The sequence below is a fragment of the Toxotes jaculatrix genome, chromosome 19 (genome assembly GCF_017976425.1).
Source record: "Toxotes jaculatrix isolate fToxJac2 chromosome 19, fToxJac2.pri, whole genome shotgun sequence".
NCBI lineage: Eukaryota > Metazoa > Chordata > Actinopteri > Toxotidae > Toxotes > Toxotes jaculatrix.
This window is the reverse complement of record NC_054412.1, coordinates 11,935,902-11,957,516: the sequence shown is the minus strand read 5'-3', so window position 1 is coordinate 11,957,516 and position 21,615 is coordinate 11,935,902. Positions and strand designations below refer to the sequence as shown.

At 41.4% G+C, this 21,615-nt stretch overlaps 2 protein-coding genes and 1 long non-coding RNA gene across 6 annotated transcripts; 2 read left to right on the top strand and 1 right to left on the bottom strand.

Annotated features, from left to right (window-relative positions):
* Positions 1–3,989: 3,989 nt before the first annotated feature.
* baalcb (BAALC binder of MAP3K1 and KLF4 b) lies at positions 3,990–8,336 on the top strand. Of its 4 annotated transcripts, none has more exons than XM_041065188.1 (6): positions 3,990–4,124; positions 4,991–5,220; positions 5,878–6,099; positions 7,630–7,829; positions 7,918–7,956; positions 8,172–8,336. In XM_041065188.1, the coding sequence occupies exons 3-6, from the start codon at positions 5,919–5,921 to the stop codon at positions 8,334–8,336; spliced, it is 585 nt and encodes a 194-aa protein (XP_040921122.1). In that variant the 5' UTR covers positions 3,990–4,124; positions 4,991–5,220; positions 5,878–5,918. The 4 variants fall into 4 exon arrangements, with proteins under 4 accessions (XP_040921122.1, XP_040921124.1, XP_040921126.1 ...); XM_041065190.1 differs by having other exon boundaries at positions 5,773–6,099; XM_041065192.1 differs by lacking the exon at positions 7,918–7,956.
* A 936-nt stretch (positions 8,337–9,272) lies between these two features.
* Positions 9,273–12,216, bottom strand: nme6 (NME/NM23 nucleoside diphosphate kinase 6). The gene is made up of 6 exons (XM_041065193.1): positions 11,988–12,216; positions 11,684–11,779; positions 11,264–11,366; positions 10,870–10,909; positions 9,930–10,090; positions 9,273–9,424 (listed from the first exon to the last, which is right to left on the bottom strand). The coding sequence occupies exons 2-6, from the start codon at positions 11,774–11,776 to the stop codon at positions 9,273–9,275; spliced, it is 549 nt and encodes a 182-aa protein (XP_040921127.1). The 5' UTR covers positions 11,777–11,779; positions 11,988–12,216.
* A 6,367-nt stretch (positions 12,217–18,583) lies between these two features.
* On the top strand, positions 18,584–21,395 carry LOC121199689. The gene is made up of 2 exons (XR_005896459.1): positions 18,584–19,282; positions 20,930–21,395. It is a non-coding gene; the product is annotated as an uncharacterized LOC121199689 (long non-coding RNA).
* The last annotated feature ends 220 nt before the right edge of the window (positions 21,396–21,615 follow it).

Genomic DNA, 21,615 nt, shown 5'->3' with positions numbered 1-21,615 from the left:
CAATCTGGATAAGCTGCTCATTGTACCACTGGCTGCTCCAATATCAACAATTTGCTGATGGAATCTGGAGAAGTGGACATGATAATATCTCAGTGTCATTTACAGAGTGTTTCAATGTTTCTGAGGTGAAAGATTGTCTGAAGATATTCATTTGGGTTTAGTTTATTGTTTTTTGTAGTTTCAGGACAAATTTAGACTCATCTTTCACATTTAGCTTCATCTCATGCAATAAGCTTTAGAGTACTATGTTTTAACAGCAGTCATTATACTACTTGACACATCAGAAATGGATAATTAATCCAGTCCTTTGGCTCTGTTCAGACCTGGCATTAACATGCGTCTCGAGTGGCCGCTTGTGATTGGATCTCCCTTCCCTGTCTATATGCAAATAAACACGCACATCATTTCATTTTTGCAGAGATTAAATGTGCTGTTTTTACCCGGTTGGAGGCAGCCACGCACCTGGCCTTATCTGCCAGAAATTAAAAGAAGAAATCAAAACAACACAAACTGGGTCTCTCCGTGGCATGTTCCAGGCAAACCAAATTGTCCAAGATGCATTCATAATATATCTCTGTGGTCTTTTCAAACTTTTCAGACATTGTAAACAAAGCCAGCTTATGCAATTTGACCACATGAATGAGTACGCACTTCCATGTACGTAGAGGACGTCCGTTGAGTAGGCCGTCTTCCAGTGTGGCCCAAGATACATTTACGTTCACATTTCTGAAAGAATATGACCATATGTGAGTCAGACCACTTCTGAATGTGACTGAATCTCAAACACGTCCTCAGTGCATCTTGGGTACATTCACACCTTCACTTAGAGCTGTCCACTTGTGATCGGCTCAGCCGAGATGCATGTTAATGCCAGGTCTGAACAGGGCCTTTGTGACAACTTTTCTCTTTCAAAACCCAAAGCATCCTCATTAGTTTTCCAGGGCTATAACTGACTGGCTGTCTCACTGAAATCCCAGTGAAAGTTTGGATTTGGCTGCTTTGCTGCTGCTCATTCTGGCTCATTCACTCCCCCTCTTGACAGAATTTGCCAGAAAAGAGTTCTTTTCCCTCCCACAAAACTTTGCAAATCAATGGAGAGTGCATATTATCCACTATCAACCTTGACCAGCTGTTAAAAAAGAAGCACTGGGGGATGAATGCTGAGGCCAACTGGAGAACTGAGTTTGGCTTAACACACACACACACACACACACACACAGTATATAATTTAAGGAGAATTTGAAAACATGCTTTTCATCTTCAGCCTAAATGAAAACAGAGCAGAGCTGATTGATAATTCTCCATGGATTTGTCACTACAATCAATTTCTTTTACTACTTATTAAAGCTACGTTAAAAATTCTACTAACTTTGAATGTAAAATGTTTAAATGCTGTATCTTTGAATAGTCATCATTCAGAGACATTCACTATACTACTTGTATCTTGACTTGCAAGTTGCAAATGAAGACTTGTGTGTGAAGTGCTGTCACAGACCTGCTCACATTCAGAGGAAGGCTGTGTGCAATAAACCTCATGTAAAGTACATTTTCAATATAATTCAGCCACGTGCGTCCTTGTTTGCAGCTGAAACCGCTGAGAGCTTGTCTATGACAGTGTAGCGTTTGGCAGCGCGCCACATTAATCGCCAGGGTAATGGGAAGACAGGCCTATTGACCAGGAGTCTGATAGGACAGAGGGGCAGGACATACAAATCAAAGCTGCCCAGCCTCATATTGACCTGACTGTCCACAGAATGCGAGATTCATTAGCTGGGTGACGGGGGGAAGGAGGCGAGGGCTGAGCGCAGGAAGTCAGAGGGATTTGATTCAGCTCAGACCCTGTGCGAAATAATGGCTGAATACGTATTTAAAGGGCAACAGGCAGTGCAGTTTTTTTGGTAATTCCCCACATTGAAGCAGAATACATAAACAAAACATCTGTGCTTGTTAGCTCGGTCATGTACTGTATATAAAGGGGGAAGGTTCAGAGGTGCAGTGGTGTTCATAGCTCAGGAATTGGTTTGCTCCTCTGTTATCCTGTCACTGTCATTCTGTCCATCGCAGACTGTCTATTAGAGAAGAAAGATGTAATGTGCTGGGCATAGTTTACACCCTGATAATGCTGTAAGCATCAGAAGACCTTCCCAAAGGCTGGCAATTTGTAAATATTACTTTTTCACCTGTATTTGAAGGTGTTCTGTGCATCCAGTCTTGACAATTTAAAAGACCTCATAAAAAGTGGCCAATAGTATGTGTACTCATTGGGGGTGGTTATCACTAATTGACCAGGGCTTATGCTGTACACTGTTGCACATTAAATCTTTCTCTCAGACTGCTCTATGACAAGAACAAGTGGTGAGCTTCCCCATTAGCGAATTGATCTTACAGAGGAAGGTCCATTCTTCGTCCGGCTTTTGTAATGCGGTTTATTGGCAGCTGATACATCAGAAAGAAATGACCTTGATTTACACAAGCAGAACTCCTCGTTCGAAGCGGCTGTATTTTTCAGTCACTTCAGTTAAGAAGAAGGAAGAAAGATGCTGTTTATTATTTCTTCATGTTCATTGTGGAAATTTAAAAAAAAAAAAATCCAGACTGAGCCACAGAAGAGAAGAGAACTGTGATGAATGTGCACTTTGATGCCAAGTGAGAGGTTTCACAAGCAATCAATGACATGCAGTTTTAGGAAAGAATCAACAGCTACATAGCAAAATGAATATTCGCACAGCATGGAAACACTTTTTAACAGATTCTAAAGCTTTTTCATTGAAGACATTTTCACATGGCACAGTAAGAAAAGAGCACGAATAAATAAGAAAATGAAAAATGGCTGAATTCAGTTTAGCTGCTTCAGTTTCAGGGTCCTGTCCTTGTTCACTCTGGCTCATGTGTCACACTGTCATTACTTACTGGGACACTTGAATAGAACAAAACCATTGTTAATGTTATTAGTAACACCTGTGCAGACTCAGTGGTATTTTATTAGACCATGTTGTGCAATCCTGTCCACATTAATGATTCCAAACAAATAGTATTTAAAAACTTAATTTAAAAACAAAATGAGTCGCTGAAGGTTTTGTTTTACACTTTTGAAGAATATTGTCTGATATGATACAAGAGAGTTGAACGCAGTTAATTCTGTTTAATGTAAACCTGATCATTTTGTTTTGCATACATTTTCCACATGGATACATGGAAATCAGATGAGCCTCTGCCTAAACATTCATTTTTACATACATTTTTCTTTTTTTAAATCTCTTCTTCTTTCTCTTCTTGTGTGCAGTAGCCGTGGATTGATTTAAAAAATGTTTTAGATTTAGATTTTTTTTTTTTTTTTTTACAATATAAACCCTTTATTATTAAGAACATGGAAACCCCCCTGTCATTGACCAGCCTGGTGTTGGCTCACAGGGGTGGGTAGCGACTGTCCCCTTGTGGACAGAGTGGTGAACATCTTATTGGTTGTTTCAGGGACATATGGCCTGAAGGTTACCATTGCTGTGCCACTATATACTTCTAGCTGAAGGAGCAAAACAGTGAACTTCTTTTTGAAAGTCACCTGAACTACAAGCCTGAAACATGAGGCAGATATTCATCTGGGAGATATTTCTTCTTGAAGTGAACTGTTTGTATTTCCAGTCTTTAAAAGGCTACAAGGGAAACAAGTATCTAATTTTGCTTATAAAAAGGTTTTTGTTTACTTATTAGTGTTTAAATATAAATTATTAGGCAGCTTATAAAGGTAATACATCAAAATGCGGTTTCCTTAAGAAATTAAAATAAATAAATAAATAAATGGAAAAACACGTGTCGTTGACAGTGAGCACAAGAACCCCAGGGGACGTGTATATTATTTTCATGTTTACCTGGCAACAGCTGAGGTAATCTCATTTTACTCCAGTTTGAAGACGCGGATGCCTCCTCATCTTCATGATAAGAGGCTGAGTGATTTAACACTTTTTTTTTTTTTTAAACCTCCTGTGCTCAGGTTGAGGGAGGATGAGTGGAGGAGCGGACGGTGCGGACGGACGCGCGGTCTGTAACCGACCGGAGGAGCGTCAGTACTGACAACATGTTACAGGTCTGTCCGAGAGACGACACGGAGGAGCGTCTCTGCAGCATCAGTAAGCCTTTACCATTCATCATCTCTGTCTGTGCGGAGTGATTTCTGTGCATTCGCTGCATTAAACGGCGTGGTTGGTGTTTTTATCGCTAACGCGCATTTTATTTCAGTGGTATGTGTGTTGTTGTTGTTTTTTTCTTCTTCTTAACGGCCTGTAGCGATGGCAGTGGTGCGAGTGGTATTGTTATTGCTTGACAGGTCCATATACATTTACTGCGCTTTTACCATCGCCCACACTGATGCGCATTTTGGTTTCCTTTCATTGTCCGGTCGAAGATAATTAAATAAGTAAAACCAGGCGACACAATGATCTACAGGAGACCTGACTGTGAACAGCTCGTTCAGTGTCAGTACAATTCAGACCCCATCAGCATCTAATTTAAGGAGAATCCGGTTCAGCTGGGCTCAGTAGCCCCACACTGAGCAGCGATTAAAGCGTGGTTAGGCCATAGATCTGGTTGTACCATAATGATTTTATAAGCTGCATTGATTTTCAGTGCTATCCAGTTATAGTAGGTCACTAAATAGAGGTAGATAGATAGATAGATAGATAGATTCAATAGTGCTCTTATTATACATTAAACTGGGACACTATATGTGGTAACAGCAGTGTGAAACACTACAGAACAATACAGCACACAGTACACAGCAAGGACAGTTACCACAAAAGAACTGTTTAATCATCACTAGTGGGGAGTAATTTCATTTAGTGCCTTTTGTATAAAGCCAAACTGAACAAAGCTTTCATTACAGCAGGCCAGAGTCTGTCAAATGAAGTGACTTAAGAAAATGTCAATAAAAAAGACACACAAAAGGAATTGTCCTCCTTACTACCACAGTCTCTGTCCCTGTCTTCTTCTTCTACAGGTTTTGACTACAGGTTTTGATGTCCAGCAGGCTCCTGTGTGATGTGGTCTCTTTGACCTGACGGACAATTAGAAGATGCTGCCTCCAAATGCTCATGAAGGAATGTAAACGCGACTGAGCTAACAGGAACAGGAGACACTCGATCCGCTCTCTGAAAGATAGAAGTAATTGGAGACTAATCATCAGTCCTATGAGCGCACTCGCTTTCTCCCGCAGCTGTGTGCTGTGTTGTAAGTATTAGTCCTAATTTAAATAGTGTATAGTATTTGACAGAAATTGGTTAAATAAATAAATAAATAAATAAATAAATAAATGAATGCCAGTAACAGATTCCTAAAGCCTAAGCTGAGGTCTTCAAATTGCTTGTTTTTTCCGAGACACACAGACTAAGACAAGCAGCAAATCCCCCCAAGTGAGACTTGGATCTAGCTAATGTTTGATTTAAACGATTAATCTTTTGTCAAAACATTTGACTGTTAAGTTTCTTTCAGTTGACTATTTGTCCTAGTTTAAAAACAACTGAATACTGAATTACACTTTTGAGCTTAGTTCATGTTTATGTGAAGGACTTTTCTTTTATTTCTGGTTATCTGCTTTTTATTGTGGGGTTTTTTTTTTGTTTCTTATTGGTTTTATTGTTTTTTTTTTTAATCATTCTGTTTTCATGATGTTAACTCAGCACACTTGTAAAACATGGCTCCTGTTCCTCAGTGTGTTGTTTTCCCCTCAGTGTAAACTGTCTCTGCATAAATCTGCTGTATAATTGTTCTCTTTCTTTTAAGAGGAAAGAAACTGGTGCACATTCAGCTCACCCGGTCAGCACTACAGCGTTCTGTGATTACATTAAAATACCAGTGTAAATCCACTCTTCTTTGTCGGCTCTGAAGAAGAGTCCAGCTGGGAAGTGAAGGAGCCCTGAGGCAGAGCCATGGGCTGTGGAGGGAGCAGGACTGACGCACTGGAGCCTCGATACCTGGAGAGCTGGACCAAAGAGACGGAGTCGACATGGCTGACCAGCACAGACACTGACATCCCTCTGTCGTCCATCCAGAGCATCCCCTCTGAGAACTCTGAGGCCGGCTTCACTTCTGAGAAAACAATCAGCCCTGGTAAGAAGAATGAATCATGGTTGAGCGGATGGATGAATAAATCCTTAATTGATCTCCTAACAGGAACAAGCAGTAATTTAACTGCTGATCTGATGAATGATACATGTATGGTTGTATATATTAGTGTTTAATCAGATTCCCACCACAGAATACAGTTTATTTTCAATTCCAATCTTAATTTTTCCTGTTTTTAAATTTCTCTATCATACGTTTTCTTTGATTTCTTGCACCCTAACATTGTTCAGTTGTGTCTTTTATTGTTAAATACATTCTTCATTTTCACACCAAATATACACTCATCATTTTTAATTGCTGCGTTATGAGTTTTTTGGATCAGTGGGACTGTTTTAACATTTGCTGTTATTCACACTGGGCTGGAAGAGTTCAGGCTGAGAGTCATACTGCTGTAAGTCATTTCACTGGATTAGCAGCTTCACACTGAACATCAAAGCGAAGGGTGGTGCCTATACAGTATGTTAGTCTGTGTGCTTTTCCCTGTAGGAGAAGCCCTGTTGCTGTAACACAGTTTCCCTTCTCACATTAAACACCTTCAGAGAAAAAATGGCTGTGGCGACCCCCATGCTCGAACTAAGGATCGAGAATGAGGATGTGAGGCACATCAAACGTCTTCTGAGGAAACCCTTGTTCTTCTGGCGTACAGTTAGTCACTTGTGGCTCTGCATACAGCTCAGAAACAGATGGATCTGACTATAATTCTTTTGTTGTGCGTTAATTCGTCTTTTCTGCTTAATTGTGAGTGCGTTTTCTTTGAAGCCAGGAGGAGATGAATCAGTAAATGGGCATAATAGGTGACATCAAAAGACAGTGTGCTCAAACAGGACTTTGCTCTCATGGCAACAGATACAGCTGTGAGTGAATGCAGGCAGAGAAGCATTGGTGTAATTGTGAAGACAAATTCAGTTAAGCACCACTCTGAGGAGATAAAACAGCTCCAGAATTGGCCAACTTAATCAGCACCTGGTAACCACAAAGATTACATCAAATAGTGGCTCCATAGCATTGCCACATCTGCTCGACATGGCAGTGTTTTTTTAACATTATGATGCAGAATTTGATTTAAAAAGTCGTTATTTTGTCCCGGTAACAACGTTCATGCGTCGATGAGGAGATACACAACATGTGTTCTACATCTGTGAAATGCCAACTGGAATACACCATTTTTTTTGGAAGGGTATTTTGAAAGAAAAATACTCAAGGAAGCCACAGTGATGGGTAAAAGCTCAGTGCACATGTACACACACCACTGTCGCCCAAAGATTAAACAGTGCATTACAAATTTCTGATTAAAATTTGAGCTGCCCCAGTAGTTGTAAAAAGCATTTGTTTTGTGGTCATGCATAATGTGTTTGGTCCATTAATTGAAAGGAAGATCCTGTTCTTTTTTTAATCAGTAAGAAAAAAAAAAAAGAGCTTTCATTTGTTCAAGGTTCAAAAGGTTTCAATTAGAAAGAAGAGCCCAGTGGTTTAGCTGTTCCAGAGAACAAATCGAACGTTTTGTTTTTGTTACAGTTCCAGATTTCTTTGAGGACGGCCTCCCTCCTCCGGCTCAGGCGTATCTGAAGGTCTGCTCCGCCGTGTCTGAAGCCAGCCTGAATGACGTGAAACCCAGCAGCCCTCCCGCAATACTGGCCTCTCCACCCAAAGAGGAGGTGTTGCCTTCGTCTGGCACCACAGTGCAGCGACGAAGCGTTCTACACACTGAAGAGATTGTGAGTCTCTCCCTGGATGCTTTTTTAAACACAAAAAGACAATTTAGAACATCAAAGCAACTTTTCCTTTTTTTTTTTTTTTTTTTAGCAAAAGTGTCAAACATTTCCTGGTCCCAGCCTCTCAGATGTGAGGATTTTGATTCATTTTTTGGTCATAAATGTTAGTAAACTGAATATCTCTGGGTTTTGGACTGTTGTCTGAACAAATCAAGTCATCTGAAAACCTGTGGCCTGTGTGGGGCAAACTGATCAAATTGTCCCTGTTTCATGCCACAATTTGAAATCTTTTATTTAATATTGTGTATTTACTATGTCCCATCTTTAACTCTTCACCATTAACAGACAAAATGGCAGGACAATCGGATGTCGACCAAGCAGGTGACCATCACAGTGACACAGAGCATCCATCAGGTGGACAAGAACGGGAAGGTGAAGAAGTCCCTCACCACCTACGAGGTTATGAAACCTGTGGAGGCTCTAAAACAGGTGGCCACACAAAACACTTGAGCGCAGGTGAGACACGAAGAAGCCAAAGAAAAATGATGACTGTGAAATAAATGAACTGATCGTATTTTTGTGGGGGGGACTTAAAAAAGTCTGAAGGCTGAGGAAGCACACTTTGAAAACACGGCTCATTTCCTCATTTAGTATTTAATACGGTAAAATGTCTTTCTGTGGTGCCTGTTACCACATTGTTTCACTGTACTTTGACACTGACATTTAAAACTGTACAAAACATGACATTTTACAGTACAAACAGTGCCAGACCAAAAATAAATGAAGAATTCACACTGGAATCACAGCAGACAGCCTGTTCTGAAAATCATTTAGAGGAAATCATCATTGGGCACATTCAGATTTCTCAAGTGGACTTAAATCTGACTTTTAAGATGCTTTTGAGAATAAATATACGTGTAAAGGTATTATTACAATGTTATTTAACATCACTGAACATTCACAGAGCATAAATATTTTATAGTTTTGTTATTTGACATTGACACACAACGTGTGGTTGCTGCTGTGCTACAATCTGTAGGGCTCAGGAAAATGAAACTGATAGTGACGTCTGCATTATTTACAGTGAAGCCTTGGACAGGAGTTTGTGAAGATGATGATGATGTAAAAAGTCTTACTACATCGTGTTGTTTTGTACAATACAGTGTCTGATTTTATCTAGTCATGTGTTTTCTAATGACAATAAATGAAACAAAAACATTTACGGTCCTTACCTTAAACTGCTACACATGGCGTGGTAGGATAAGTCCATTTGAATAATACTGGCACTTTGAGGAAGTGAGGTGAACAATAAACATGTACTTTCACAGTTTTACATGCAGCATGTAGGATCAGCTCTGCTGGCTTGGATACTTCTGTGAGCAAAGGATAAACAACAGCACAGTCTTATAATGTCGCTGATCAGTGACTGTAACATCAGATCTGGGATCAGCTTTGCGCTGAAAGAGTGTGGATCTGTTTTTGATGGTCAAAATGTATCTGTCCGGATCTGAACAATGGCTCCTCTTTCTCCATCCACTCCTCCACACAGAAGTCTGGGAAGAAGAAACTGATTTCCCTTTGTGCCGACTCCACAGAATCTGGAGAAATGATTAAAAAAAAAGGACTAGTTCTTCAGTGCATTAAAAGTAAAATGAAAAGATGAAAATGCTTATAGGAAGTACAGGGTTTATAAATTTGAGGTTGTGTCCAAAATCACTCATCCACTTCACCCATTCACTCACATTCAAGTGAATGGGAAAGTGATCTTGGCCTTTTAGATCCCACTGTGTGTGTGTGTGTGTGTATATTTAAAACCTTGCAACATTATCCTACTGAATAAAATTTAATTTGAATAACTGACAGGATAATCTTTAAATTGTTCCATGCACTATTGTAGAAAACAACAAAAAGTACTTTACAGTGCCTTGCATAAAGGATAAAAAGATAAAGTTAACATGTATTGCTATTTGTGTTTATGCCCTGTAATAACACGATTAAAGCAATTCTATGCCAAAGCTAAACCTGGCGTAACTGCAGTGTGTGATTTGACAGCCCATGTGATAATACATGGGGTATACATGGGTAACACTATGTGTTTCCCACCTGAGCCGTGAGTCGTGTTTCGTGTGTCTGTGAGTCCAAACTGGGCCCTGATGCAAGCAGGGGAGGTGTATCTGGCTCTGTACACTTTGGTCGGCCCCATCAGTTCTCTCCAGTGGCGAATGGCGTCCTCTCTGGCTAAAATGTAGGCACGCATCGGGCCACTGTGAATACGAAGAATACAGCAGCAGTTTGAGCAGTAAATCATAGTTAAATGTCACACAGTCGCTGCTCTGTGTGGCTGTTACACACACAGAGTTTTGGATGCTTTCTAGGCTTTAACATGAGGCCGAAAATTGGCTTTTCATTTAAAAAAAAAAAATCCAGCGTATTCACTCCAGAACTTCCTGGGAGGAGAGCTCAGCTATAAATACATATCCGCCATACACAGATATTGGTTTATCAGTTTTAACGGCAAATGGAGCTGACATGCTGAAGATGCTCGTTTTGTTTCCAATAACACTACCAGCCCCCAGAGGAAGGTTGCTGTAGCAACTACTGATTCGCTGCTGTGACGAGACAAATGTGACGGATGTGATTACCAGCACTTTTTTTGCAATCCAGTGGGTGTTTACTGCATGTGAAGCTATTCTGAGCAAGGCTACATGGCAATTATCAGACAATTTCTCCAGGGGCATCGTGCTAAACACGGCAGTTTGCTCATAATGGAAACTCCTGTTGTGAAGTTTCAGAAAATGATTTATTGTTGACTTGGCTGAGCATGAAATGGGAGCACCATCAACTGAGGCGAGCGTTTTCTGTGCCAGCCCAGTGGGTTATGCGTTATGGAAATGTATTATTTATTCCATTTCAAATGCATCAGACAGAAAACCACATTTATCCAAAGGCAAAAAGGCAACAGTGGTTTTATACGTGCAATTAACCAACAGAGTTGTGATTCAGGATTTGTACATTTATAATATCAGTGTGAAGTGAGGCTTACCTTGACATGAATTCAACAAGTCTTTGATAGAAGAATCGCCCTAAGTCGCAAAATAAGTGGGGTTACTACAAATGTTCACCTCTAAATGACTTTAAAAACTCAATTCCTTAACTACTTTAAATGCTGTACTTCACTGCCTGACCTGGACAGAAACATAATCATCATCAGAAATCATTTTCTGTGGTTCCACTTTACGACAAGAGGTTGTTTTTCCCTCTTTCAGTGTGTCTGCTCTAGCCGAACAGTGTGGATGAATCACTCGTTTTAACCTACACATATCTGCTAAAACAGGCTCCTGACTCACTTGTTTAGTCAGATGGAATGACTGTGGTAGAATCAAAGCAGGATTTTCTTGATTTTAATTCTAGTGGACACAGATGGGTCATATTCACACCTGAATGTTCCACGTAAAACCTCTCGGAGTCCTGTCTCCTCCACACGAGATCTTTGCATCTAACAATGACAAAGTTGTTGTCCAGGATTCTCTGGTGAAGAGCCTGAGGAAAAGAAAAAACATGTTTTACCTTATGTGTATGTCTAAATATGTTTGTGCAGAGTTCAAGGGGGGCAGTATTTAGATATGATTATACCATCTGCTACACCTGCCAGAGGGATGATACTTACAGCCAAATTTCTGATTCTTATATTTTTTATTAAGAAGAAAACTTGTTGCTTACAAACTGTTGTTTACAAATTTCTTACACCATATCTGACAGCACTGCTCACTCTGGAAGTCTTAGCTGAGGAGAAACAGCCCTTTAAAGTAAAAGCTGAAACTACTAATGAAAAAAGAAGTGAGGTGGTGTGAGCTGACCTCTAACATAAGGGGATGAGCCACAGCGTCCGGTTTGATGACCGCCAGGGTGAGCTGCAGCACTTTGGACAGGCGGCCAGCTGTTAGTAACATTGTCTGCAGAAAGATCAGAGATTACAGTGAACAATACTGTTAATACGCAGCTTTAACAGACTGATTAAACTACAGCGATGAAAATTAAGTTAACGTGAGCACGTAGTTCTTTTTTTATTTACCATTACAGGACTGCTAATGCATCTCAAAAAGCTAAACTGTTAAGCTCATGAATATTTACAAGAGTCAGTACTGAATTACAGATACACACCTCTGTTATGTCCGTTTACCAAAATAATGTCAGTTTGCAGCAGAGAGCACAGCAGCACGCGCCGTCGCCATATTACAGCAAACAGAAAGTCGTTACTTTAATATTAAGTCTCCAAATCACGTCTACACGTACTTTTAATTTTGTTCATCTAAAGAAAAAGTCCCGCAGTTTTAAAGTGAATTTCACGTTAAAATGCGATTATGAGCTGGATGACTCCTCTCACTGCCCAGTCCGTTCGTAAATACTGTCCCCAGAAACTCAGACAGCGCATCATGTTCCCACTGAGAGAGGGACACCAAATGGAAATAGCTGTATTTGACTGTAACATCATATAATTATTAAATAAGATATATTAACCAAATATAAATTTATAGTTGCTCCCTCACAGGAAGGTACAGGTTATAGGGTAATAGGGGGATTCAGTACCTTGCACAAGGGCACTGCAGCAATGTGGATGTATAATTTCCATATGAGAGTTCCAGTCAATTATGATGAAATTGCTTTGTTGACTTGCTGTGATCATAAACAAGATGCAGCTTGTGTTTGCTCCACAAACATGTCTGAGCAAAATCAGCTTCCCGACACAAATCAGATAAAAGACTGACCATGCAGGGACAAGTCACGGTCTTCTCCTCTCTCTAACTACTCTTATACTTGAAAACAAATATTTTATACAGTTAGTTTTTCCTCTGTTTCGTGATGTTTTATCTCAGATTTTACTTTTTGAATGTGTGAGTTATTCTCAGTTTTGATGTTGAACATAGATATTTTCCTTTGGAGCCTTTTCAGTGGGTTGGCACGTTTTAAATCAATCACTAATACATATCTGCATGTCAAAGTCTGCCTTTATATTTAGCAGCAGTGCCACTGGAGGACAGTGGTCTGTGAGTGACTGCGTCTTTATCATCATTACAACACGTGTACACTGGGGTAAAGGAAATTTCTCAGTGTGTCAGAGTCATGGAGATGTAAGGCTGGAGGTTATGGGTGGGCCATCCATGCACAGATGCCCTCTCTAGTAGCTGACAGTCTCTGGGCAGAGCCAGAGCCACAGCAGCTACAAGTAGAGACCGGAGCAGGAGAGATTTTTGTCTGTGGAATTTCATCAATGTGGGAGATCAGACATACAGTATGAGTTACAAACACGGAGCACATTCCAGCAGCGGAAAATGGCCACACCCTTGAAAAGAGGAGATTGTGTGTGTGGAGTTTGACATTCAGAGAGAGAGAATAGGAGGGAAGAAAGGGGGGATGGATGTCCCACATAGGTTTCTCCCACCTGCCCTTGTCACGTGACTTGGGGTGACACCACAGCTGTTACCTCCCATGAGGGGGATGGAGAGGACGAGAGGAGGTGTTTGGTGGGTGTGGGGTTGAATCGGACACATTATTGAGAATATAGCATAAAAAACCTATATACTTATATATAGTATAAAACTTTCAGTTCTTGTGTTCTATTTAATTTAACCATTATTACACAAGGTCTAAATTTAATGGTCAGGACAACCTAGGAGGGAAGAAGAATGTGGGGTGAAGGTGACAGTGTAATAATAAAGTGCTATAGAAAAATAAATCAGAACTAATTGTTGTACGTCTTTACTGCAGCTTTTATTTTGTTATAGTTATGGCTTGTTCTAAGGTTTGTATCTGTATCAGTTATACACAACATGAATGACATGAATGAGGTCAACAAATGCTAAAACAGGTAAAGATACAGCAGCCCATTGTCTTCTCTGAGCCTGAGGACATGCAATACAGAGAAGAAAACAACAACAAGATCATCAAATGACAAGATATACAATAATCAAGCCTAATCATAATTAGACAGCCATCTAGTCATGTTCGTTTAAGTGCCAGTTAGCACTGTGTTTGACCTTTGAAATGGGTCTGACTCAAGAACACAGAGTATTATTGTAGAAGATTATGAGCAAAATAAGGCCTGAGACAGGGGGTGTTTTTATTTATTTATTTATTTTTGGTGCTTTAATTAGATAGCAAACATTCAGGAGCTGACAAGAAAAAAGGAGGGAGAGATTCAGGAAATTACTCTGGTTGGACTTCAGCCAAGGGTTTGTAAATAGTGTGATCACGACCTCAAGTCAACAAAATCTGAATCAAAAATCATTTAACTTTTCTTTGAATCTTGACAAAAGCTGTTTGTCATGAGTGGAATGACTGGAAAACATGGACTGTAGCCATGGAAAAAATAATGTCATCTTAATCTAGTTAATAATGCTCATATATGGTAGATTATAATACATAACAGTGTTCCTAATATCTGGCCTATGGGTGAAATCAGATTCCATGATGTCCATGATTTCTCCTTGTTTTTAGGGAAAATCTGGAACGTTTAGTACAGGAAGATTTCTACCTCTGTCCTAAAGCACTTGAGGATTTTCCTAAATGTTAAGGAAATATTTACTAGGCAAATGATTTGATTACAAATCAAACATGTATTCAGAGGGGCCCAGCAGACAAGTTGGACAGAACAGAGACCGCCGTTGATCACCGCTGACTCTTGCTTTAAACATCCTCAGCTGGGTGGGAGATTCAGCTGATCCTAACTCTCTCTCTCTCTCTCTCTCTCTCTCTCTCTCTCTCTCTCTCTCTCTCTCTCTCTCTCTCTCTGTTTTATCTGGGTGTCACCGCTGCTGCTGTGGTTGCTGGCTCTCCTGCAGTTGTCATTCCCTTTTGGTGGGAGTCGGGCAGCTGACTGACGACCCCCACAGGCTCTTGGGTGTCCATAGGCTGCTCCACATTCATTCTTCCTACCAGGAGCCACAGTAAAGGATCATGTGGAAATATGTTCCACAGAGCACCAGGGCAAAGACTTTAATGTGATGGCAGACAAAGTTTTGTCCTGTAGAACTGCATCTGAAATATGTATATGATTTTACTTATAAGCCAAACCAGTGGTGGAATGTAACTAAGTACATTTACTCCAGTACTACAAAGCACAGTTTGGGAGTACTTGTACTTACTTAAGTATCTGTTTTATTCTGTTTTATGTTCCTTTATATGTCTTCACTACATTACTGAGGGAAATAGATAAGCACTTCATTACTGATTATACTTTAATGTTTTTAGTTAGATTTTGAATTCAGGACTTTCACTTGTGGTTGGGTTTTTTGTGGTATTGTTAGATCTGACTTCTCTACTGCAAACACAGGCAGTTGTCCTTCATCTCCTGTGTAATATAAGCCTGTGAAGTCCTTTGAAAATGTTATTCCAATCAGGAGCTGTGTAAATAAGCTTCATTTATTATGACAGTTGAAACATCGTCTCATGCTGGGTCTTGATCGGGCTTCCATGTTAACAGCTATAGCATATGTAGAAAAATACACAGACAGGTTTGACCTGCATGTGCTGCTGTACACTTATCCACCACATTGCAGCTCACCTGTCACTCGGTCACTCAGAGACCGCTTGACCATTACAACAGGGCCATTTAGGGGGGACACTGGCCTCAGTGTGACACCCAGAATCCTTTTATGTCTTAATTGTTTGATTGGTGGGAGAAGACAGGGATGTGTTTCCTGTTTTGACACCTTTTGGGGCTTCAGTGACAGATCAGAGCCTAATTAGGGTGTGACATTGCCAGAGATGAAACCTAATGTAATCAAAAGCGACCACCTTTTGTTTAACTACTGAACCTTCCACTGTGATTTGACGGAGTGCATTTGTTTTGGGTTTGAGATCAATTTTCACATTGTCTCTTGGTGAAAACAACATAGAAACGATTTGTTAGATTGTAACCAAACACATGAATACTCCTCACTACAAATCAGTGTATTTATTATAGAAAGTTCATTTCAACTCAAAGCATCCATCTAAATGTTTCTGGCCCCTCCGTGAATCACGGGAGTGAGTTGCCTTCACCTCTCCATCACCTGTTCTCTTTTTTAGCCTAAATGCTGGTGACCTTTGACCTTTCTGCTCCATTGCTTCACCACACGGGACCAGGCTCCCTGCAACAGCTGTGTCAACCTCAGTCCCAGCAACTGGTGTGCCCAGGGAAGGACAGAGAGTGGCATTAATGTCAGACCACGTAATGAGTCAGCAACATGCTACAAAGAACTGTTTTAGCTTTGTTGGGATCCAGGATCGTCTCATTGGTTGGTCTTCTTTATTTGTCACACATTTTATGAAGTATTAAAACTTCCATTTAATGACATTTGTGTACATAATCCCATTCTCTGGTGTGTTACAGAACATTTTTGCAGTCATACTATCACAGATTTGTGATAAAACAATATGAAAATACACCACTCTTTAAGGCGATTTGTAAGGTTAACTCTCCACCTTCTGCAGGGAGTTTCCTCTAAAGTTCAGGGGTTAATCTGTGAGGTGGTCCCATCCTGTGCATGTGCAGGACCTGGTCTGGTGTCAGCTGCCAGTTTATTCCGAGGACAGCGTAGAAATCCACGCTATCCTCTGCTGAAGAAGCTGCTCTGGGGTCAGCCGGTCTAACTCCTACCTGCTGTCCCCGAGGGAAATTATTTCCTCCTGCCAAGAAAAGTGTATTGTGACCTCCCCAGAAACAGTGGGACATTGGCAATGGGGCAGATGGGTATGACAGAGGGGAACAAAGTGATTAGCAAACGGGGGCCCCGGTATGTGAACATGGGTTAAAAATAACCTTGTTGACCCAGTTTGTAGATAACATGCAACCCAACCGCCGAGCTCCTGTGCTGTCATCCTCACATTTTGCCTTAATTGTTCTTAAAAATGACTCAGTGGATTCATCGAATCCCACGCTGAACCACACTCGGACATCAGATAAGGATTTTTAGGGTACATTTTCAATAGGCTTCAAATCTGTACACGATCACCGTACTGATGATTGGATCTCAAATAAATAAAACAGAAGAGGGGTTGACAGATGAAAAAAATCACAGCGTAAGACGAGATCTTTTGCATGATGCATGACACATGATGAAAGAGAAACAGATGATTAGATGAGGCACTTTGGCTGATCTGTGTGTTGGCAAATCCTCGGCCTGTGAGCCAGTATGTGACAGTGATCAGCTGTCCCGTTAAGAGGAACAGCGGGATTATGATTTGTGTCTTAACCATTGTGTCCGGTACGAGCGACCAAGAATCCACTCAACAACAAAAGTCATCTGATATTCCTAGCACCCAGATATATCTGGCAAGGCCTTGGCGCATAGCTGACATTAGTGGAAATGTTGCATTTGTGATACTGCCTGGCCCTGGGCCATGGGAAATATTGAACAACTGCTGAATTTAGACAACATCCTGTGGCGGAGAAAAACGGGAGCTACAAAGATGCGATGGGGTTGCTATTTGTGGACGGCGAGTGCCTCGAAACTAGCGAGAGCATTAGGTTTCAATGTAAGCCCCCCTCTCTGAGCTCGAGCTTTCTGTGAATGAGGCCTGGGTTCCTATCACACCCAACCCCAGCGCTGATTTTAGAACACAGGTGTTGACCTTAGTGGAGCGGCTTGTGCTTGCTGCAGAGGAAAATGAACCCCTGAGCTCGACCCATTTGCCTCTACAGTATTGGTGATCACTCCATAGTCACACAGATGCTTCAAAACACTCTTATATGGATCCACAGGTTTCTATATGATCAATCTGAAGATATTGACAAGTACAATGAAAAAAATGTCATATTCATACTGGCCGGATAGCTGATGATGGCTGATGGAGAAACTGTTATAACACTTAGTCTGGCAACCGCCTCTTTTAGCTGATAGATTTTGTACAACATTTTATTTTGATTTTTATGTTCCAACAAATGTTACACTCAGTGCTGTTACATAAGTGGTAAGATGGTCACCTTGTGGCCACTGGAGAATTTATTGATAATTTTTTTGGTGCCACAAGAACACCCATATAACTTGTTCACACATATCGTTGGCTGCGCTTCATTAAAAGAGGTTTACGTTTTGGTTTCTCAAAGCATTTAATGTGAAGCAGATTGAAATTTGTCCTGTGGCTGCTCTGCATAAAAGTTGTCATTAAATCACATAAAATTGGCTTGAAAATGGCTTTCAGAGGCCGCTAAATGCTTTTGACAACAGTGAGCGTCACTTTTTCCTATATTGTAAATGATACAATGAAACTGAAGTGAAGCCCAGAAACCAAACTGGGATGAAACTCAACCTTGGCTTCAGCTGTGACTCATGGCCTGCTGTAACTGCTGTTCTGACTGTGCCCCCCAAACCCAATAAAACACGCCCATCGTGCAGTTGCTTCCTTGTTTCTCCGTATCCCTCTCTTTCTCCCTTTTTCCTTTTTTTTTCTCCAAAAAAGAAGCCATTGACATTCGGTGTAAAATAGAGACAGGGTGGGGTGGGGGGTGGGGGGTGGGTGGTTAGAGTGGGGAGGGGGGCTGAACAGAGGAACGGCAGGGGTGTAGGGTGTCTCGAGCCCAGTGTGAACAGCTGAGAGGTGTGATTTCACAGGCTGGCTCCCCCCTGTCAGGGCCCTGATTGGGCCGGACAGGAGGCGCAGGAGAGGCCCGGGCTTCTAAAGGACACCAACAGGTGGGAGGCCGCTTTGGAGGGGGGCACTCCTGGCGGGATAGAAAAGGCCGATCTGCAAGGCCTGTTGTGGGCACAATCCACCGGCCACATACGGAGGAGGATGGTTGAACACAGGAGAGCTGAGGTGAAGAGAGGAGAGGAACAGGGTGAAGTTGGGGAAGGAATCTCAGGAAGTGGAGGGATAGTTTGAGACCAGTCTGGGCTTTGATGGGTGGAAAGGGCAGCTTCAGGGACGAGGAGTAAGATTGGTCTGTGAGTTTTGTCTGTTCTGTTTTAGCAGAAAGTAATTTTGGTCACAGGGTTTCTTTTTTTTATTTAAATCTTTTACAACAAAATGTTGTACAGTGTTTTTCTGTGGGTAAATGTCTTAGTGAAACTGTTTTCTATAGATTCGGATTTAGATGCAGATTTAGAAGCACAAAGTCCTTGTGCTTCTTTTAAATTCAGTTTCCTTGATTTGCAGCACCGTGTGAGCGAAATCAGGTGTCAAACCAGTTGTTAGATGTTTCTTCTCGGTTTTACGACAGCACAGCACACTCAGGCACAGCCCGACACTTCTGTCAGGTGAGGGGAAGCTGAGGTGTGACACAGGAAAGAATCAGGAAATTTGGCGGCCTGATGGGCTATCCTCTCTGATGGCCATTTGGTTTGACGTAGCAGTGGTCAGACTTATCAAGGGAGTCACCACCAGATAGAAAGCAGTTGTGTAGGAGAGTCTGCCTGAAACTCCAGCTACTCGCCAGAAGGAAACCACAAGAGGAGACACGACAGAGTTCAATGAAGGTGAGTAAAACATGTAAATCTGTTCAAGCTCAGCTTTAATTTTTATATGTGCCTTTGTAATGATATTTTTTTAATTTAAAATAAAGACACCCTGAAGAAGGTTGTTTGTGACACCACATGTATGGTTGTTACTCATCTTATTTTTAACATGTTGTTCATGTTGTTAAGAATTTCGCTATGAAATAACCATCAGGATTAAAGGCTTTTTAACTTTTTCTTTTCTTTGCCTCAGATCTTTCTCCTTTTCTGAACTTTCGTAGTTCACTGCTAAAAAGAACACCTACATCGTATTAAATTGAAACTTCTGAGCGCTCCAAGCTCTTTCTTTCTGTTAAGTTTTATTAATTCTGTTCTTGGAAAAGTTTTTTCAAAGGACATTTTTTTACACAGTTGTTGGGATCAACATGACTTGGCATGGCATGATGTTTAGGAAATAACACAGACTGTGACCTTTGTCTGCTGGAAGTCAGACATTTGCCTCGCCCTCCAGAGTTATTTAAACACAGATCATCATCATCACATTGGCACTACCCATCAAAGAGCTGCATGGGTATTTGGCATCTGGCAGTTTTAACTCTTAAATTTTCACACTTATTGTCAGGGTCAAACGATGCTGTTCATATTTTTCTTTTAGGGGTGGAAAGCCATACATTTTTTTTTTTTTTTTTGCTAATAAGCCACACTCTCAACGAAAATGAAACTTCAAATTTCCCCTCTTACCAAACAAAACTCTTATACCTCTACGTTTCTTGTGAGTCTGTGGTGCAGAGGATCGAAGTCGCCATCACGTGCTTCTTTAGCCCCATCCCTCTTCCCTCTTTCTGTCACAGTTAACCATTGTTAAGCCGGTTGTTCCCGCTACTCTGCATCTGTGACTATGAAAGGGTGCTTTGTGCCCGCGGAGCGGTGAATCCAGTTGTTGCCCCTTGTGAGGACATGCTTCCTTATATCCCCATATTAATACGCCACTTATGGAATGTAAGGAAGTGTGTGGTTTCAAGGGGACATGAACGCCAACCCCAGTGGGAAGAAGAGACATCTCTGATTTTAGTTTTTATCTAAGGTTTATTTTTAAAAGTGAGTGACATGTTCTGAAAGATGGAGCTGCATTTAGTGCAATTGTCTGAGTGCGCCTTTGTCTGTTGAGTTGGGAGGGGGGATGTCAGGGTTCATGAGCATGTGTGTGTGTGTGTGTGCGTGTGTGTGGGAAGGCAACAGGTGAAAGGCCTGTTCCCTCTCCTTCAGCTCAGGCACGTGTACAGTTAGCATTACTCCCAGGGCCGCTGCTCGGGTCTCAGGGACTTCTTGAAAAAAATTCCTGCCCTGCCCCAACTGCTGACAGTCAAGGAGGATTGACAGACCACAGCTGTCACCCATTATAGCAACCACAGGACTCTCAAAAAAGGCAGAGGGGAGGGAGGGCAGAGATGTGGTGCTGTCACTGAGGGTGAAGGTTTGCTCCTGTAGGCTGGGTTTGGAAGGAAACAGGTCGATGTCACTGGCTGTCAGAGTTCCCAAACCTCTAAATAGGAACTTTCTGCTTGGTAACATGGAGAAACTTGTGACTGTTCAGGTTAAATCAATACTGACTCTTTAATGACATCCCATTTTCTCTCTCTCTCTCTCTCTCTCTCTGTGTTTCATCAGGTAAGGCTGAAGAGGACATGAGGGCCTGACTGCTTGCAGATGATGTCCACCTTCTATTTCCTCTCTTTCTCCTCTCTCTCTTTTCCCTCGTTTTCTGTGTCCTCTATCCCCACCCCCCACCCCCACCACCTGTAACATTCCCTCTCCCCCCTCCTCGCTGCATGCCTCCCCTTGCTCCCTCTTGCTCTGCCTCTTGCAGCTGAAGCAACACGCCTTGCTGTGGCTGGTCAAACGGAACCAAGTCAGGTGTTTCTGTGAGGTTTGGTCCCCTTCAACCAGCTACTGCGTCGTGAATTCAGTCAGCAGACACCAGCGTGGAGTCAAAGACACAGTGGCGTTGTGGTGTAATGCTGCATACTCTGGAGGTGGTAGTCAACTGTAGATTGTTTCTTTTCTTTGTTGGTATTGGTTGTTTCCCGTGTGGCGATGTGTGTTTCAAAAAGCAAATAAAAGATTACTGACAACACACAGTGGTGAATTTAAATGTCTTTGTATTGTGTACAATTTCAGAAAATTGCAATAATTGTAAGGAACATATTCACAGAGTCAGATTTCCCTACAAGCGTATTTTAAACTCAGTGAGTGTATTTGATGTTCATGTTTTTGATTGCTGATAGAAAAATTCAAAATGTGATGCAGGCCTTATTTTCATCTTATGATTATTCTGGTAACTACTGCAAAATGAG